The 20504-nt window shown below is 32.4% G+C and overlaps 1 protein-coding gene across 2 annotated transcripts in view; it reads left to right on the plus strand.

Annotated features, from left to right (window-relative positions):
• The window catches only part of LOC106673928 (ribose-phosphate pyrophosphokinase 1), a 23864-nt gene extending 3712 nt beyond the window's left edge, over positions 1–20152 (plus strand). The window contains exons 3-8 of one of the 2 annotated variants that reach the window (XM_014406323.2): positions 13051–13234; positions 13453–13521; positions 16795–17018; positions 18557–18730; positions 18791–18950; positions 19012–20152. In XM_014406323.2, the coding sequence (XP_014261809.1) occupies positions 13051–13234; positions 13453–13521; positions 16795–17018; positions 18557–18730; positions 18791–18950; positions 19012–19104 (904 nt within the window). In that variant the 3' untranslated portion in view covers positions 19105–20152. The remainder of the gene's footprint in view (positions 1–13050; positions 13235–13452; positions 13522–16794; positions 17019–18556; positions 18731–18790; positions 18951–19011) is intronic. The other variant, XM_014406330.2, reaches the window with a different exon arrangement.
• Positions 20153–20504: the final 352 nt, after the last annotated feature.

Here is a 20504-nt window from a genome sequence, read left to right on the forward strand (position 1 = left end):
CCATTAACTTTTTTTCATCTCAACAAAAAACTTAATTAATTGTAAAGTATTAATTGGTCAAGCGGACCACGAAATTAGTGAATGAAGTTTCGATCTTTATTGAGATCATCTTCAGGGCCGGGGATTTATAAACATAGTTTAAATTATACAAATACATGTAGGATGTGAAAAAAGTGAATTTATACAATGCTAGAAATTTAAAAACATAACAACTTACAGAAAAAGAATAATTTTAGTTGGAATAATTAACGGTTATTTTTAATTTTATATACTTTACATGCTAAAAATGATAATAAAATAAAAGGAAATGAATACCAAATTGTACACTTGCTGGGTTTAAATGAGCATTTCTTCATATTCTTACGTGTCAATCTTCAAGTGACATGTTACGAATTTACACTTTACATAATACATGATTTATATAATTGATGGTGTATATTTTTTTATTTTTATGTGTGCTGAGCTCCTTTCATCCTGTTGAATTGTTCGCTTACTATTTTCTGGCCAACAATTAAAATGCATATACTATGATATAATTTTTTATTTATCTTTTATTAGCTTATTTTGATTCTTTTTTTTACATGCAGCATTTATCGATGTTTGTATGTATTTTTACCATTCTTTTCGAGACGTAAGATTTTTGATTTACACCGACCTACCGTCGAATCGTGAATATTTTCGATCTTTTTATTCTTCTTGCAACATTTTATGAATTTTAATTAACTTCGTTAAACATGAACTTTTCACTTGCTTTATATTGACAGCGATTAATTTTTATCTCTCCAGCAATCCATTTTATTCAAAAATTTATAACGATTAGTTTGTCCCTGTTAAATTTGCGGGATCGACAATTTTCTCATTGAATAGACAAATGGTTAACCGATCACACAATTTGTCATTTTGTACACATTTGTTTATTGCAGCGTTGTTCAATAATTCTATTTTATCCTTCTTGTGTTTTGAAACACTGTTTACTTTAGTCATTACTGTTTACACACAAATGAAAATGGATTAGTTATGGTCCCTTCGAGATCTCGCATTTTTATTAGTTCTTTTACTTATTTAAAATGTAGAATAATAGTGCATTTTGCATTCATTTATTTGTTGTTGTTGTTTTTTTTTCTTGGAAAGGAAAAACCGCAGCTCATACTGCTGGGAAAATTTTGAATGTGTACCGTGATGGCTCACAGAATTTTGAAGACGCAAAGCGCTCTGGTCGTCCTACAACAATCGGTGATGATCAAATTAAGCTTTGTCACAAGCCTTAATCAACGACTCGAGACAACTCATAGAGACTTAACATATATCATACAAGAGTTTCATCGAATCTGAGATCTGTCGATATATTCTATTTCTCATTTTTTTAAAAAATAATCTTGATTAACTTTGTTGAACTTGGACTTTTCACTTGCTTTATATTGTCTGATGATTTTTTCATCATGAATCATCATCTATCTTTGTCCGTTACGCGTTGAATTGAATTGAAGGGCCACATTCCCAATGATATCTCAAAACAGAGTTTAATAATTATTCAGAAATCGTGAGTTGCGGTCTGGTGTGATGTAGGTTTTAGAAAAACGTTTTCTTTATCGGACACTCTCAACACGACACGCAAGAATGGCACAATTACACAGAAGACAAACACTTTGAGCCCTGAAGATGATCTCAATAAAGATCGAAACGTTGGCACGATAAAGAAAATGTTTTTCTGAAACCTACATCACACCAGACCGCATCTCACGATTTCTGAATAATTATTGATTAACGGTTACTAACCACCACACAGAGTTTAATCAAAGTTGGCCGATAACGGAATAACTTCCTAAGGCTAAGTTCTGCACAACCTGCAGCCTGACGGCTTAAGTGCTGCATGTGATACTCCAGGACCACCGCCTTGTACAGAGGTGGCATATTGTATACATTTTAACTAGCATTTATCGATGTTTCTACATACTTTCCCCATTATTTTCGAGACACACAATTCTGGATTTACATCGACTTATCGTCAAACACAAATGGACTATTCATTTTGTGTACATTACATGGTATAAAACCAAAAGGAAATTGATAGCCTATCGTTGTAAACTTACTTTCTTTTAATTAGTATTTATCCGTGTACCGACGTTCTTGTTTCTTAAATTGCCATCGTGCTCTTGTGCCCAGACAAAGGTGATTTTGTTGTTTTTCCAAAAGTCTGACAGAGCCTTGATGCAAGCCTAAACAGCTTCAGATTGACTAATGAGTCGGTAGTTGCCTTATGGCTAAGGTCAAGTGCCTCTCGTAGCGCCTAGTTACCCGATGACTCGCCTGGTACCTAGTGCCTAGATGCTTTAGTGGCATCAAAGTCTGTCGCCTTAATTGTGTTGATTGTTCACATTGTTGAAACGTCTTTCACCAAATTGGCTAGATAATTGTTTTTGCCTGAAAGTATGTATATCTTTGAAATATGAACTCTTGCGCCAGGTCCTTTCATGCTGGGTGCATCGGATTATTGAGAGAACAGAGAAAATGGTGAATTTCCTTTGCTACATCTTCCCAAATTTTCTTAAGGACCATTTATTTAAGAAAGTACGTAAGAAAGTAAGTTACAACTGCAGCTATTAAGTGTCTTCCATGATGAAATTTTAAAAATAACTAGGAAAAACAGACTCGACCATTCCTCTACAGCGACACCAAGCAACCCACGTGGTCGGTCTCAAATGTTCTAGATGATTGTTCACAAGGATGTATCACCAGAGGTTTTCAGAGTTCTAGGCGATCATCCAGGTTATTACTGAGTACATCTGGATTTTGCTGGTGGTTTAAGACCTGGCTGTAAAGCTAAATATGCATGTATCATCACCATATGCTATACCGATGGCCTAAATAATAAACTGTTTCTAATATAAAGTGCTCTCAGAATTGTAGAAAGGTGTTGTGAGGATATGGCTTTAAGTCAGCCAAAACAAGTAGTATCTACAAAGAGAACGAAGTCTAAAAGCACCCCGTAAAAAAAAAACGAAAATTGTCATTTTCTCCATAAGGCCATTTAAAAAAAAAATTCTTTCTTATCTGGAAAAGGCATATAGACAAAAAGGTCAAAATTTAAAAAATACCATTTTTTAAATTAAATCAAATTAAATTTTTTCGATGTTTGTTTAATTTGTTTATCTATCTGGCTGAAAAAATTAGATTTATTTCGTAGCTGTTCCATGCAGATTCCTTCTCACTGTTCATCTTTATCTTGATTAAATAACTCACTATCTCATTTTATTTTTATTCCAGTTTCTTTAGAGTTGTATTATACTATACGCTACTTTTGTATATTGCTCACTTTATTGAGAAACATTGAAATTAACGTTTTGTCTGTTATCTTTCTTTTACTATTCGATAAAGAATGTTTTTCTAAACCTACGTCACACCAGACAGCATCTCACGATCTCCTAATAATCTTTCTTTTACTGTTCACTTCATCATGTAACTCGTTCTTGATTCTTCATGTAGCTTTTCTTCTTCTAGTTGCCTCTTTTATCCTACTTTTTCTCATGTAATATACAATTTGTTTTTTCCTTGCCAAAGAAGATTGCTATGGCAGCTTTCTTCATACAACCATCAATTCAATCCGACCATTTTTTTCCTTCAATTCAGCTCCAGTGCAGAACGGAGAAAAGAAAAACTTTTAACCGCAGCAGGAATGGAATTCCAGTTGTCGTTTTTTTATCTCACAATTGCTAACATGTCATGCAATGTTTTACATATATGCAGTCATTGTTTCTAACATTACAGCTTTACATTATTGGATTTCCTTCATAATCTTTCAATTTTATCTTTTTTATTAAAAAATATTTTATTTAAAAATATATTTTAGATGTTTAAATTAAACTTTTTGAGAAAGATTGAAAAGAAAATTGACGTTTTTCGCTTTTCCTTCCTCCTGCTGTTTAACGAGCCCAATGTACTTTCTTCTAACCCTACCTAATTTGAACGATACATATTCCAGTGGATGGAGCCTGTACTTCTCAAATTGTCGAATTGCCTGAGAAGCCGTTGATACCTCCTAAGCAAGCTGTGGAAAATGTAGAGGCCTGTAGTCTAACGGACTTAAGCAGAAATTTCTAGTCAGACTGTTCAAAAACACCAAACGTATTTAAGTTTAAGATATTCTAAAATTTTGAACACTTTTTCAATTGGAAAGACGAACATTTGGAATTGTCTTCTTGTTTTTTATGCTTGTGCAATAGTACAAAAGGCTGACGTGAGTCTTTCTCGAATTTGATGAACTGGCGTTGAACTTTATTGGACAGCTAAAATAAAAAGGTTTTATTTATAGAAACAAAATATTTTAAGCTCTTGTTAGTTCAAGTGTCACACTTTGTTTGCTTGTTTGTTTGTTTTATCTTACTTGGCGTTGGAGTATTTGTAATGTTGTTACAACCTGTTCAGAATGATTCAAAAGAGTGGTTTTTATAAACTAACATTTTTATTTAGTTCTTCAGTGTGATGGGTTAGTAGTGTAGCGGTTGCAGATTATGCCGGCCAGCTTATCCTGTCAGCGATAGCCAGGCCAGGTCAGTAAGGAAAGGCAGATTAAAATGATCAACTATAATATATTAACTTTTAATCTTTTTTAAAAAGATAGTTTCTACTCACAGTAAGTTGTTTCCAACGATCCGAATTTCGAGCTTACAGCTAATCATCAGGTTGAAGGAGTTCTACAGTCTGATGATGAGCTGTAAGCTCGAAATCAGGATCGTTGGAAACAGCTTACTGTGGTAGGAACAATCTTTTTAAAAAGTTCGAACAATACGGTCACTCCACCATTTATCATTTCTTTTATGTCAGCTTTTATGTCAAGCTTTTCAAGTTTTATTTATTGTCATACAGGGTGTTCGGCTACACATGTTACATACTTTGCCAATAGATTCTACATTCAAAATGGAACCAAAAAGTCCTAATTAACTATGGCCCAAATCTCAACAATTTCGGAGTTATTCCCATTTTTCTGATGTTTTTTTTTTTTTTTTAATTTCAAGACCTCGCTTCAAATAAACAATATTAACTACACAACTAAAAGGTTTTGGACAAATCCGTTAATACCATTGAAAACTACTAAATCCATTAATTATATTTAGTGGTCTATTGACCAAATTACTTCTTTCAATTAATTAATCCTTTTTATGTAAGATTTTGGTTGAAATGAAAAAGTCACGATACTCAAGAGGTCAGAGCAGCGGCGTATTGAGTCGAAGGTCGTGGGTTCGAATCCCGCTCGTGACACTAACTTTTTCATTTCAACCATAACCTTACATAAAAAGATTAATTAATTGATTGAAAACTACGTTAAATTTCCAATAAGATGTGACCAATAATATTGTACACATTGGTGAAATAAGCGTTTTAGTAGTCAGAACTAAGAAAAAAAATTATCATTTTCAAAGTTTAAAAACTTACTATTGTGATTATTAACTACTATTTCCAAACCTAGGGACTAGTACATTTTAGAAAACTTTCTTCATTTAATACCCTTTTTAGTGGTGTAATTGCTTTTTTTACTTACTTTATTCATAGATGAAGGAAAAGGAAAAATCGTGGTTGAGGATTGGTAAGGTGGAAAGATTTATAAAAAAAACTTAGGAAAATTTTGAACGAATTTATTAAACGTTTTTTTTAATTTGGGTTCGAAACCGAAATAGGGCAAGTGTTTATTTATCATCACCACCGCAGCTTTGATTAAAGAATTATTCCCCCAATAAAAGAGTTGTAAGATTCAAAGCGTTTTTAGTTATCAATATGATATTTTATTAACACTACGGCTACTTTTTCTAATGAATACGCTGATATAAATCACGGTTTATTCCTTTCTTTCATCAGTTTCTTCATCTTTGAAAAAGTAATTAAAAAGCAATTAGTTCACTAAAAAGGTTATTAAATGGAGTACGTTTTCTGAAATTTGCTGGTCTCTAACTTTGGAAATTTCAGAATCACCATAGTAAGTTTTTTAACTTTGAAGATTTTTATGGTTACTAAAACGCTTATTTCACAACGCTTACAAGTTTAGTATTGATCACATCTTATTGGAAATTTAACGTAGTTTTCAATGGTATCAACCGATTTGTTCAAAACATTTTAGTTTTGGAGTTACCATTGTTTATTTGAAGCGAGGTCGTGAATTGTTATAAAAATCAGAAAAAGGGGAATAACTCCGAAACTGTTGAGATTCGGAACAGAGTTAACTAAGACATTTTGATTCCATTTTGAATGTAAAATCTATTTGCAAAGTTTGTAACACGAGTAGCCGAACACCCTATATAAAGTCTTACAACTAAGTAAACCGGAAAATGTCATAAATTGTACAAAATCGTGTTGTATACCATTTGCATATTTCGGTTTGACGAAAATAATTCATGAAAAATCATCCCGTTGTGTGCTATGGTTTAAAACAACTTAACAACAGAGTAAAGTAAACGATGGGCATAGTATGAAAGTCTGTAACAGAGAATACGAACAATTCGCTTATCTACTTTAAATTAAACTTTAAAACAATATACACACTGAAAGACTAGGAATGGGTATTTCAACTTCAGCCATACTCGTAGAAGTATTTTTACAAAATTTTGAAGAGAAATAGTTTACGAAATTATGGCAAAACATATCATCACATACAGATACACAGACGATTACACGTCATCAACATACTAACAAACCTGAACTCTGTATACATAAAAACATAAAATTCACAGCAGAACAGTTTATACACAACAGTATAAATTTCCTACTCTTAACATTCATAAAAACAGACGAGTACTGTGAATCATGGTACGGTATTGAAGAAAAATCAAATTCGATCGTTACTGCTAAGCTTTTCGATATACTTTAAGGTCATCATCACGGCAAAACAATGTTAGATATGTCCTAAGATGGACATAATAAATTTTTTCACAGACGATTTCAAAATTCTCCCAACATTGCCAAGGACTGTAACAGTATTAACTTAATTATGTCATTCGGTAGATTTTAAGATTGTTTTGCCCTGATGATGACCGGACCTTAATATAGGTCGAAAGCTGGCATCAAGACCATATACCGTGATCCAGAGTATTTGTGAGCGGAAAAGTGGTCGATACATAAAACAAAAACAGACGAAAAACTACAATTTGACATATATAGAAAACTGACATATCAGCATATTCAAACCACCCACACCGACAGACACACTAAAATCAATCACACTGATCAAAGAAAAGTACAAAAAAGAATTAAATGTAATACAGACCATAGGATAACGGCCATAATACAAACAATAAAAAAATGATATAAAAACACGTAAACAGAAACAAAACTATACCGCAAAAAACACACTAAATTAGACCACATTCGCACACATGGGGAGAGAAACGTATAAACTAACTTATCAACAAATTAGGCATAAAAAACACACTAAAAACTGCAAAAACTTTAGGAAAATTGTCAAATACATCGGATAGACAGTATAAAAAATAAAAGGCAGATAAAAGGAATATAAATTGTTTAGTCGACCCATCTAATAGAAAAGAACCACGAACCATAGACAAAACAAGCGTGAAACCAACGTACAAAAAGTACAAAAAAATGAACATAGTCGAAAATTTAGAAAAATAACTTACAAACATCGTTTACACCATGTAAAACTACGCAAATTAATACGGACGAAGATCAAAAAGACTGACTAGAACAATAAAAATCCCGACTTAATCTATCAAACAACACAGCCCCAACAACCTCGTGGCGAAACCTTCACAGACATCCAGAAATTCCAAACACTGAAGATGGCGAGATGCCGAAATGCGTCTGTACTAACAAAAAAATCAGGGAGGATAGGCAGACGAAGATGATAGGTCATCACCACGCAGACCATAGGAGGAAATCTCACAACTTTAAACTTTACTCGAGAGTCATCGATTACTTGCAAGAGCATCACCTTATTCGTAATAAGTTTGGGTTAACGTGCTTTTTGATCGAGTAAGTTTCACTTTGCGACACGTCCAATTAACTTAATGGGTGTAAAAAAACCCAGTCGATTGCAATTTTTAAGGTTTTTGGAGGTTCGAAGTTTTCTTTAGGGTTTTGATTTTTTTTTGTTTTTATTAACCATATCTCTTAGCGCGAAATTTGATAAAAAACCCAGTCGATTGCAATTTTTAAGGTTTTTGGAGGTTCGAAGTTTTCTTTAGGGTTTTGATTTTTTTTGTTTTTATTAACCATATCTCTTAGCGCGAAATTTGATTATTGCTATTGTTTCCGATTTAAGCCTGTTTGATAAAGACAGTTTATTTTTATAATGTAGACTTTTTGTAATAACAGTTCATTGTTTATATACGGATTTTCATCCGAGTCGGTCAATGTGTTATGGATCTAATGATTTGTCTTGACGATATATGTCAATGTTGCAGTTTGTAGTAAAATAATGGGTTTAATGTCTAATATTTAGTGACAGTTAATTACCGATTATTTAAAAATCGTGAGAGGTAAAGGTCCCGTATTCGAATCCAGCGGCCCTGCATTCCAACCTACATATTTACAAATGGGCTTTTTTTTCAAAAACATCGGCACTCCAGAGAGTTCAGAATTATAACCTCGTAGTTGAAATACCCTCGGAAAAAAAATCGTGAGATGCGGTCTGGTATGATAGGTTTACCTATTTTACCTACATATCTGTTGCCTACATCACACCAGGCCGCATCCCACGATCTTTAAATAATGGGTTTAATTGTTTTATTTATTATTATTATTTAATGAAAATATCGTATTTGGCGTCATTGGGGTCTTTGTAATTTGTACCCTAGCCCCTTGAACTGTTTTTCCTTCTAATTTCGAAATGGGCTCTTAAAGGTGAAAAGAATTTTCGCCTTTTCTACCTGTTTTTCAACGTTTGGCCCTTTGGAATGTGCTCCAGGTCTTTTATGTTTACCTGGACCAATGTCTGACAGGGCATTTTGTTTTCAAACATAGGCAAAGTAAATTTACACGAAGACTTCATATTTAAAAAAAATCAAATTCGCAAGGGTTGTTTCTTCTGTACTAATTGACCAATCGAAGGAACAAACATCCTCATTTAAATTAGCCATCAATCTCTTTTAAAGTTACATTTTATGATTTGAAAATGTGTACCAATGAAATTTTAAGTAGGAATTAATATTTGAACCATAATGGCACGGAGATAGCTTGATCTAAACTGAAATAAATTATATTAGGAAAATTATTGAGTTAAAAATCATTTTAATGTCCTTATTGACTTATGTTCTAGTTAAATTTCGTTGATGATTGAACCCTTTCACGTTTTATTAATTAACACAGCTCCAATGAATAATAAATGGCAATAAAGTGAAATTTTTAATCGAGACAGAAAATTAGTGGAAACCCGCGATCTCTGCCAAGCCCTGCCGATTTGACGGTTATTAATTGCTTTTTTGAAGGAACAAAAAAAATCAGACGAGAAACATTGTAGCTGGTAATCTTGATAAATTGTTCAATTTTCAAAACGTGTTATTAGGGCCTTAACCCGGCTTCTTAATTTCGTTGTCTTTTTGCTCAAACCGCGTAACCCCCAAGGCCAGACGATTTTTCTTCGTATTTTTTAACTGGGCCCTCCCATCTTCGGTAACATAACATCGAAGAATTTTTGGCCAAAACTTTATTTCTCAAATTGAATTACAAACTTTTTTGTTGATAATTTGTTGTGCGGTTATTAAATTAGCGATCATTTTGGCCCGCCTATCCTCGCTTTGTTTGGTCCGTCAGACGCCTTTCGTCATTTGCCATATTCATTGTTGGGGCGTCTTCGTGATTATTAAAAATAAAAAAAGATTTTTTGTACGCAGTAATAGTACATATTTGATTGTTCTTTCTTTAACAACTCCAAGAACTAATATAAACGTGTTTTAGATTATAAAAAAATTCCTATCAGTTTGGTGAGTTTGTTCAATTCAGCATTCTCTCTTACCAGGGGACGACCACGTTGGAGGGTCACGGATTTGGACCAAACTTTTTTTGGTGATTCCGCACTCCAAAATATCGGATACCGTTTTTTTGTGAATAGACCCTGTTTTCGCATAAAAATTTCCATTTTTTAATATTTATATATTGGTCAAATCAGTTATGTGAATATATCATTTTACAGCATTTTTTATGTAGATTGCAACAAATATATAGAAAAATTTGGTATGATTTAAAAAGATAAACAAAATACTGTTTTTTGTGTGTATATTTAACAAACATTCTGTAAGCAAAGTTTTAAGGGTCAAAAAATCGATAAATTTAGATTCAAACAAAAAATTATATTTAGGGGTCTCTTGAGGTCTCTAGATGTGCTAAAACGAAATTTCATATTAGGTTTATCAGAGAAAAATTTATGACCTAGTTTACTTGAAAAATATTTGGTTTTTAGAATTGCTTTGGATATTGATAAACTTTGATAGCTTTAAATATATTTTTCTTGCAATCTACATAAAATGCTGTAAAGTGATATATTCACATAGTTGATTTGGGCAAGGAAAACGGTGAAATAAAAATATCAAACAACGGAAAATGTTTGGCAAAACCAAGGCCTATTCACAAGAAGTTGCACGTGTCCATTATTTTGGAGTGCAGAATCACCAAAAAAAGTTTAGTCCAAATCCGTGACCCTACTTCATTATGCTGTCGCTAGGATCTCCCTTAAATCAGAAGCCCTGGAAATGGTCGCTTCCCAACCAATTCAAGCTCCAATGAAGGCTTTGGACAGTTAGGTCATTTCAGCCCCTAATACATTCAAACTATAATCTAACCTAAAAATAACTAACTTATATAATACATCCATTATATTTGTTGGTCTGATTGACCAAATTACTTCTTTCAATTAATTAATATTTTTATGTAAGGTTTTGGTTGAAATGAAAAAGCTAGTGTCTCGAGCAGGATTCGAACCCACAACTGCTATTCTAACCACTTGAGCTATCGTGACTTCCATCCACTCGGACACCAACTCCCCTTTTCAACTTACAACCTTTCTAATTTTCCCTCCATTTTGCCATTTTCAAATGTCTTATATTCTCAATCTTCTCAGCCTTCAAATGTTATATAATCCAGTCGTAAAAGTAAATGCATTCACACCTATGTAAATTGCACTTATTCTGATTACTTGGTGAAGTACTCTATACTTACTCTGTAGATTAGGTCCTCCATTGTCCTATAGTAATCTAAATTAGAGCCGATGGAGTACTTTTATAAATATTCTGCCATGGTTCTCCACAGAGTTCAACTTCTAGTGCTAAAGTTTAGGAATATAGAATTTTATTACTCAACATAAAATAAAATAATAACAAAAATAGCTTTAATAGTTTGTATTATTTGTTTAAGAGAAAAGACCCCCCAAATTTTTTACAATAATCGTAAATTATCTTTTTTTTAAATTTCTGATTATCCAATTAAAATTGATTTATAGGCTTAATTAGTTAGTGAAACAATAATAATCAATTAATTTTGTTTTTGTGAAAAATGTCTATTGGTTGCGTCAGCATTTTCACCTTTGACCAGTTGATGGAGAGATATAGGATTATTTTAGGAAGTAAGCCGTATAGGATTTTTTCTTGCTTGAGTTACTGTGTATTTCAATATTTTTACGCTTTTCATTATTTGGTAGGAATAAAAGTTGTATAATTCAGTTTCAATATTCTGACAAGGAAATGCATCAACATAAATTTTTTAAATACTATCCGTTATTCTTTTCTTATACCATCTGACTTGAACTTCCACATAGATTATGACATTTTGTACATAATTATCTAGCGTATACATCAAGGGCAATACGTTGGAGAAAAAATTCTGCTCTTCTTTACAGACCTTGATAAGCAATCTTGATAAATAATCATTTTTGCTAGGCGAATCAGAGATAAAATATAATACATTATTGTTCGGAATAAAGGACACCTCAGGAGTTGTTGAATGTTTACCATCTTTGATTACCCAAAATTGTGTACGGAATCATTCACTTTCATAGAAAAAAAAAATCACTTATGTTACTGTGATAAAACAAATCTAAATCCCCTAAATCTTAATTAACCATTAATAGTTCTATAATCTGGTTAATGTTTGTTTGTAGATTATACCTTCAATTAATAGTTATACAATAATTTATTAAATAGTTAACTAATTTTTCTTTGAAATAAATAAGTTAACCATTTCTGTTATATTATATTGATAAATTAATCTTACATTATAATTATTGATTGATTGATTTATATTTGCATGCACATGTTTGTGCAGAATCTGATATTTTGGAGATCTGAGGTCAAACCCTGGTCTTATCCAAACCGCTGACAAGTTAAGCTCCAAGCGGCTATAGACAAGAATGTCTTTAGCCCCCAAAGCAAGCAGTTTTAACCTTAATTGTCCCTTTCTTAATTTTTCGCTGTTCACATGTCGGGTGATTCTTGTATTACACTCACATTTACGCTTATAAATACATTCTCACAGTTAACACAGAATATATCTCTCACCAAACCTTTTATATATATGATAATAAGATTACCTGCTATAAAAAAAAATCTATACATACAGAAATCTTCCAGTGTCCTTCAAAAATCAAATTAGGGGATATAAAGATTCACTGCCATACTTGAGCACAATTCTCAGATCAGGTGGCATTCCTGCTCATTCTCTGAATGGAGCCATAAAATGGCACCTTTATAATTAATTATTTTAAATAATGTGTGGTATTTAGTGACCGTTAATTAATGGTTATTTGGAGATTGTGAAATGCAGTCTGGTGTAAAAAAAAACATTTCTTTGTCACCAGACTGCATCTCAGGATCTCCAAAAAAATCGTTTTAAATAATATCTGTAATTTTTTTCAAGCATATTTTTGAACTGTTCAATTTTTTTTGCATTGAAAAATTGAAAACAAAGTGTAAATTTGTTTGTTATGCCTGTGTATCAAGATTGCTGTTTATTGTTGGAGAGGCATGTTTTCATACAATTCTGGTTAAAATATAATTCTTGCCTTTTGAAAATAATCAGTAGTACCGATTCCATGTATGGATATTTTTTATTTTCCAGTGTTGAAATTGGTGAATCAGTAAGAGGTGAGGATGTGTATATTGTGCAGAGCGGGAGCGGTGAGGTAAACGATAACCTCATGGAACTTCTAATTATGATCAACGCTTGTAAAATAGCTTCTGCCTCTCGTGTAACTGCAGTCATACCTTGTTTCCCTTATGCCAGGCAAGATAAGAAGGACAAGGTATGTTCTATGACACACTATTGTTGCTATTTCAATGTCGATTTTTTTTTTAAATGTCAAGTGGTCATTTTTGAGCTTTGGTGTATTTATTTTTCATTAAAGAAAATGTACTTGTGAATACAAATTTGGGTTTACTTACAATTTGTAAGTAAATCCTTTCTATAAAATTCTTAAGTGTGATTATAAGCTTTGCCAGCTCATGTACATTTTAATCGCAGGCAGGTAGCGAAACTAAGCCAGGATCAACAGGAGGTCCACCTTTTAAAAACTACGAATGGAAATTCAGGGTAGACACACAATTTTTACTTTGTTTAAGCACACACATGGGATGATCAAATCATTTGCTAAGGGTTCAATTTGAGCTTTTTTGTACTGTTTCTACATTAGTTTTATTTTGTTCAATGCATATGGTCTTATGTTAGCCAAATAACACAATTTATTTGCAGCAATTTGTTTTTGTAGAGGGTTTGGGAAGTATTATTGTTAATTGTTGTTTTAAACAATTTTCATTGCTGCAGCTTTTACTAAATTAAAATAAAAAATAAAATAAAAATAAAAAGCATGTTTTATGTCTTGTTTAATTTATAGAAAAATTTTTTATAAAGGGAGAGAATATGTTTTAGTTTCATTTTATCACTAAGAGGAAAGTTTTATTTTTAAAATAAAAAATGTTTCACCATTAGCCCTGCGAATGTTACAGCTTGCAATATTTGCTTGTTGAACTCTTCTGAATAAAAGGATCTGGAATCTCTTAATTGTTAAAAGGCAAACTTTTAAAACACAATTTATATATTTAAATAAAAGTAAAGTGTTAACTTAAATTTACTCTTGAGTATATTAATTGTTGATTCATAGAAAAGTAAGGAGTTAAGATCTTGCCTTGCTATAAAAACAGATATAAAGTACAGGGTGTTCGAGAGTAATTATAATTACAATCTTGTTTTGATTTTGATACAACTTAAAATTTACAATACTTAATTAAAACAGTTAAATTAAATTTCTGAGATTTTTGTTGTGTGCACAAATTTGAATTCTAAGAAAACCTTGAAAATTCTTTCCTTGCGTTATTCCACATTTTGAATTCAGGACTGATTTTAACCAGGGAGTGAGTAATTGTGGGAAAAAATGGAAGAATGACACAGAATGGCTAACTGAGGCAATTTATTATTAAAATATTAAGAAATCATTACGACTAAGGCTTAATGTATTTATATCATTTGTGTTGTGTTCCATTTAAACTAGAAAAACCCTTCTAAAAAGAAAACAAATACAATATTGTTTTTTCTTTTTTTTCTTTCGATATTTTACAGGATTTTGTACCTGAGGTTGTCACAGTGAGTAGAAGTCAGCCAATGTCATTTGCACATCAGTCCTGTGTGAAATGATTTATTTATTTGTCATACTAAAACAAACAATAAAATAGAATAAAAGTGCAAAAAAATAAATAAAATAAAATTTTAAAAAAGAAACAGCTGACCTAGTTTTTGATTAACTTTCTCAACTTGCAGTTTTGTTTTAATAACATGTTCTTTTCTTTTTATTCTCTTTTTTATGCGATCTTTCCTCCTTTTCGTAATAATAAATCTTACATGCTTAAATTTTCAACTAACCTCAGCTAAGTTACTCAGGTGTTTTTACTAAAACAGGACATTCTTGAGCTTTTTATTTTATAGAGATGGTGTCTTTTTCTTAATATGGTGAATTAATCATAGCTGCACGTTAATAAATTAAGTTTTTGTTGTTTTTTCACATATTGGTTTTGGTACTAACATTAAAATTGTGTTTATTGCTTTAATGAGTTTTATGTTTGTTTTTTCTATTTATGGGGAGTCTTGATAGTTGATCTTTATTTATATTACACTATAAGTCACTAACATGATGCATTTGCAACACTGTCATTTTTACACGATCAATTTTTGTATTTCTATCTTTTTTCTATTAGAAATTCAATTCTTTTGAAGTGAGAGTGCGATAAGATTTTATTTACCACAAAATGACCCCGGAAAAGGTTATTGATTGTGTAAAAGAGACCAAGATTCAAAGGTCGTTTTATGGCTTTTTAAAAAAAATATAAGAATCTTCCTAACATTTTGGTTTAATTACTAAAAATTTAGCATGCTGTCATATTAAAAAATCATGGGTTAAAAAATCATATTACAATTTAAAAAAAATTAATAGCAGATTTCAGAAAGGAATAAAAGTGTGGTTGAATTAAAATGATCAATGTTTTAAATTTTGTTTTGCCTGATAGTTTTTTTTGCTATTTTTTGTGTGATTCCATTACTATTTCCTTGCCTACTGGTGTTGCAAATGCATTATGGCTGGCTTTAAAGGGTGAGACGGCAATGTGCCAGATATGAAATATTTTGCACAAACCTTTGTAAATATAATTCAATTAACTTTTCAAAACTTAATTCATTATATTATATTAATAATTAATTGATTCAAAGTTTTGGTTATAAATTTTTTTTAAGGTCGATTTTTATAATTTATAAATTTTATTTCCATTGGTGTCCTTCTTTAGTGAGACTTGACAATCTAATTTCAGAGCAGATCGATAGCACCTGCTCTTTGCAGTTACATAACTGGATTTGTTTTTGCCTCTGTCTGTCAGATAATGTTTCAGTAATCCACATTTACAATTAACGTCATCAGATTATTTACCATTCTGTAGGATCAATCTGGTGAAAATAATTTTGGCTTGGCTGTAATACAGTTTTTTAGTTTGAATTGATGCATTGTCAAATATGTTTTCAGTTTTTTAGAATACCAAGTAGACTAAGCTTCAGTAAAGGGGACCGAGTTAACTGAGTAGTCAGTGGGATAGGCTCTCAGCTCGTAGACCCCGCGGCCGTGGGTTCGATTCCCATCGTTGCCCCTGGCCCTTTTTTTCCATGCAACCCTATCCCCCAATTATATGATATAATATATATAATGAAATAATCAATGGAATCATACTCTGGCTAATATGCAAGCTCATAATGCCATAAAAAAGCCTCAACCAATTATTAACAAATTGTCCTATATTTATGTCTTTATAACCTTATAGTTAAGCAGGGTTTTCAGTTTTAAAGATCCTAGCTTCTGTAATAAAATTTAAAAAAAAAAAATCAAATTTCCCCTGTAAAAAGATATACAGCTTTTATAACTTCCTACCTAAACCACTAGAACCAGTCAAAACAAATTGTTCTGATACTCATGTATTTAATAAATAGTTTGAGTGTGTTTTGATATTAAAATTTTTCAAAGTAATGTTTTGTTCGATTTTATTTTTAATTTAATTTTCTTATGCTGTAAAGATTTGTTGTGGTTGTCTATCTCTTCCAATTTGAACCAAAAATGTCCTACTGTTTTTATGTTGATAGTTACTATTTAACCACAAGCTAAGTGTGTGTACACTAAATAATTTAATTATTTTGTTTGTGCAAAATATTTTATCATTACTTCACTTTTTAATAGGTTGGTAAATTCAACCAAAAAAACACATTAACATTAACATTATTGAGTTTTAAATTATAGTAGTAACTATGTTCATTTTTGTTATTCTCCTGGTAATACAGAGTCGGGCGCCGATCTCTGCAAAGCTTGTTGCAAACATGCTCTCTGTCGCCGGGGCCGACCACATCATCACGATGGACCTTCACGCCTCACAGATCCAAGGTTTCTTTGACATTCCTGTCGACAATCTTTATGCCGAGCCAGCAGTCCTTAAGTGGATCAAGGAAAACATTCCAGAATGGAGGAATAGCATTATCGTCTCCCCTGATGCTGGTGGTGCCAAAAGGTAGTTTTTTTTTTTTTTTAATAATTTTATTTAGTCTATTAAACCATTAGAACTGTTTATTTTCATTCTTGTAGTAGTATAATATTAGATATGGTCTGAAAAATGTTGAATCGTGATTAGTCATCACCACAATCATAGCAAATTCTGTTTTGTTTCCACATATCTTTCTTGCTGTCTCACATATTTTCCTCCCAAACTTCCTAACCTCTGTTACCTGTTAACTCTGGTTGTCAAATTACTAATAAAGTAAAGTAAAATAAAATAATATCTGTTATACAGGAGGGGTTAATAATAATTTGTGTTATTATCTGATGACAAAGTTGGTCGTCCTGGTAGTCAAACCACTTTTAATAATTTTTCATACTATAATTTGTAAAAAAGCCTTGTACTGTGCTGGGATTTGAACCGAGAACCATTAATGTGGCAAATATCGGTCTCCCCATCTTCCTTGGAAAAGTCATCTCTCTCCCTAATCTTACAACGTTAGCCAGAGTTGACGGAGTACGAGTTCAGATAATGTGACAGTTTTTATTATATTCATGGGGGAAGGGTATCATGAAAAAATGGCCAGTGGTGACAGTTGGATTCAAACCCATGACCACATGGAAACCCAGAGAGACAGCTGAAAGTGCAGTTCTAGCATCGTGGTACTAGTTATTCTGATTACGCAAAAATACCTCCATCTCCAAATTTTGCGATAAGTAGTCATTCACTCCTCAAAGGTAATTGATATTCCTTGGGGTGGGTTTAAAGCGTTATCAGAATAACTACTACTCCCATAACTAGAATAACTAGGCTCCCAGCATCCTTTAAAAACACACTTGTGGTGGGAACTCCCTCCTCAGCTGTAAACTTGTACAGGGTGTCTAAGATTCCTGATGTTTTGGAATAGTCAGCAGACAACACTTCGAAAGTGGAAGTGAACTTCAAGTATTGCAGTACTGGTTATTTTGATGACACCAGAATCCCTTCATATCCTAACAATAGACAAGGTTTATAACACTTCCCGCCACCTTTAGAAACGCCGCTAGCGATGGGAGCCCCACTTTCTGGTCATCAACTTGGACAGTGCGGTGAGGAATCCCATGCAATGTCCTGGAGATAAGTCAGCAGACAATTCCACCAAAACATACTCTACTGCAGCGTACCATTGAGCATACATCTGGCATCATGGTACTAGATATTCTGATGATGCTGGTATCCCTTCCCCCCCCCCCAATGATACAAATTTGGTCAGATTATACCCCCAAATTTTATTCTATATTCCTCAGGACATATCATTTCAAGGGCCCCTCTTCATTCTAAAAAATCCCTTTCAATCTTCAGACATCACACTCACCCGAGATCACTAGGTATTCCTCATGGGGGTTCCAGGATAGTCACGCTGATAATTTACATTCACACTAACATAACACTCAAGCACAAGTATATCCACTTATTTGATAGCCCTGAGGCACTGGGACACTGTGAACCTGCTGCATTTTCACTGTTAATTTTTAAAATTTTTGTTGAAAATTTTGATATCTATTGTTTTTTAGAGTGACATCCATCGCAGACAGGCTAAATGTAGAATTTGCCCTGATCCACAAGGAAAGGAAAAAGGCAAACGAAGTGGCTTCGATGGTCCTTGTAGGAGATGTGAAGGACAGGGTTGCTATACTTGTTGATGACATGGCAGACACATGCGGCACAATCTGTCATGCTGCTGAAAAGTAATTAAAAGAAGAAAAAAAATCAAACAACAGTTTTTTTAATATAACTTTTCCGATCAGGTTGATGGACGCCGGAGCTACTAAAGTGTATGCTATACTCACTCACGGAATATTCTCCGGTCCTGCTATATCAAGAATAAACACTGCCTGCTTCGAAGCAGTCGTTGTTACAAACACAATACCACAGGAGGAACACATGAAGGATTGTCCTAAAGTTAGGGTAAGCAGTTTCATCAATTACAAAGGAAAATTTAACAAATTAATCGTAATTTCAATTACAGTGTATAGACGTTTCAATGATGTTTGCGGAAGCCGTCCGACGTACACACAACGGAGAATCTGTATCTTATCTGTTTTCCAACGTACCATATTGAGCGTTCCGTACTATAATGAGATGTACTATATTTGGACTAAATTAATCATTATTTTTTATGTCAGATGGCCTTAAACTCTTACTTCAATTGGTTGAGTAATCAGAGTAAAAGTAGTAATATAGTTCTTTTTCATATTATTGATGGTTTTGACTCCTTTAAATTTTTTTTTGCCAGGGGAAAGTCTTGGTAAATTTTTTTTGTGATTCGTTCCTCTTTTTTTGTAGTTTAAGATTTATATTTTACATCTACTTCCTTTTTCTTAGAGCGTTTTTTTAAATTAAACACTAGGTATAGTTTAGTTGAGAAAGGTTTTTAAAGAAAATTATGAAATTATAAAGAAATATTTATGAAATTGTGTAAAATATTAGCGTGCTGAGCACCTGATTTAAGAATAAAATATTTTTAATGATGTAGATAGCACAACAATGTAGGCAGTTTTTTGTTATTTCTCTACAAGACATTTCTGTGTTTTGTACTGAGAAAATATCTTTGTTTTCCTTTAAATACTTAAAATTGAGTTTAACACTTGTTATTAAGCATATATCAATGGTTAGGCGTAAAGCTTTAACTTAAGAATTTAAAAAAAAAAATCGTAAAACTCATGAAGTGAGTAAAATTGATTTGTACAATAAAACCAATATTTGAATTGCAAAGTTGGACATGATTTAAGGAAATATTGACATTTTTATTGTTCAAAAATTTAAAGATGTATGAATTTATGTTGTATGCATGTTTTTGTGAAAAAGAGGCTGGAGCTGAAAATTTATGCTTGTGTTATACTTACCTCTGTAAGTACTCCATACATCAAGTTACCTCAAACATTCACATTGCTCTGCTTATAAAAATGAATTAAAAGGACAATACATTTGAAATAAATTAAAGAACAAAAAATTACACTGCAACACTATGACAATGAAATAGTAAAAACATTTGTATCTTTTTATTTGCAGTTGTAAAAATGTCTGAAAAATGAGACAATTTTCATTTTGAAAAAGAAAAATTACTTGGATATTTGTTGGAATACAGAAATATTTTTAAGAAAGGACAATTTTATATAGATTTATTAACCCCGAACCTTTGTTCCTAAGTGTCAGTGGCATGGGCGTCTGCAAATCACCAGAAAGAATGGAATCCAAGAAGGGGTTTTTGTCATCGCCATTGAAGTTTGCTGGAGATCCTTTGATACTTCAACTTTGCAAGGGATGATCAGGACTGTGACCTCTGTCTCTGAAGTAGGTGTCAACCTTGTATGGCGTATTCTGAGCCAGGTGAGATCCCACTTATATTTCCTGAAGGACTATCCAGCAATTGTTTACTTTAATCAAGCCAACCAGTCCTGACATTTTTATATTTTGTCGAGCTTTTGGCTTTAATGTCTGTGCAAGGAATAGTTCCACGAT

The sequence above is a fragment of the Cimex lectularius genome, unplaced genomic scaffold, assembly GCF_000648675.2.
Source record: "Cimex lectularius strain Harlan isolate CLEC.00 unplaced genomic scaffold, Clec_2.1 scaffold22, whole genome shotgun sequence".
NCBI classification, from domain to species: Eukaryota; Metazoa; Arthropoda; class Insecta; order Hemiptera; family Cimicidae; genus Cimex; species Cimex lectularius.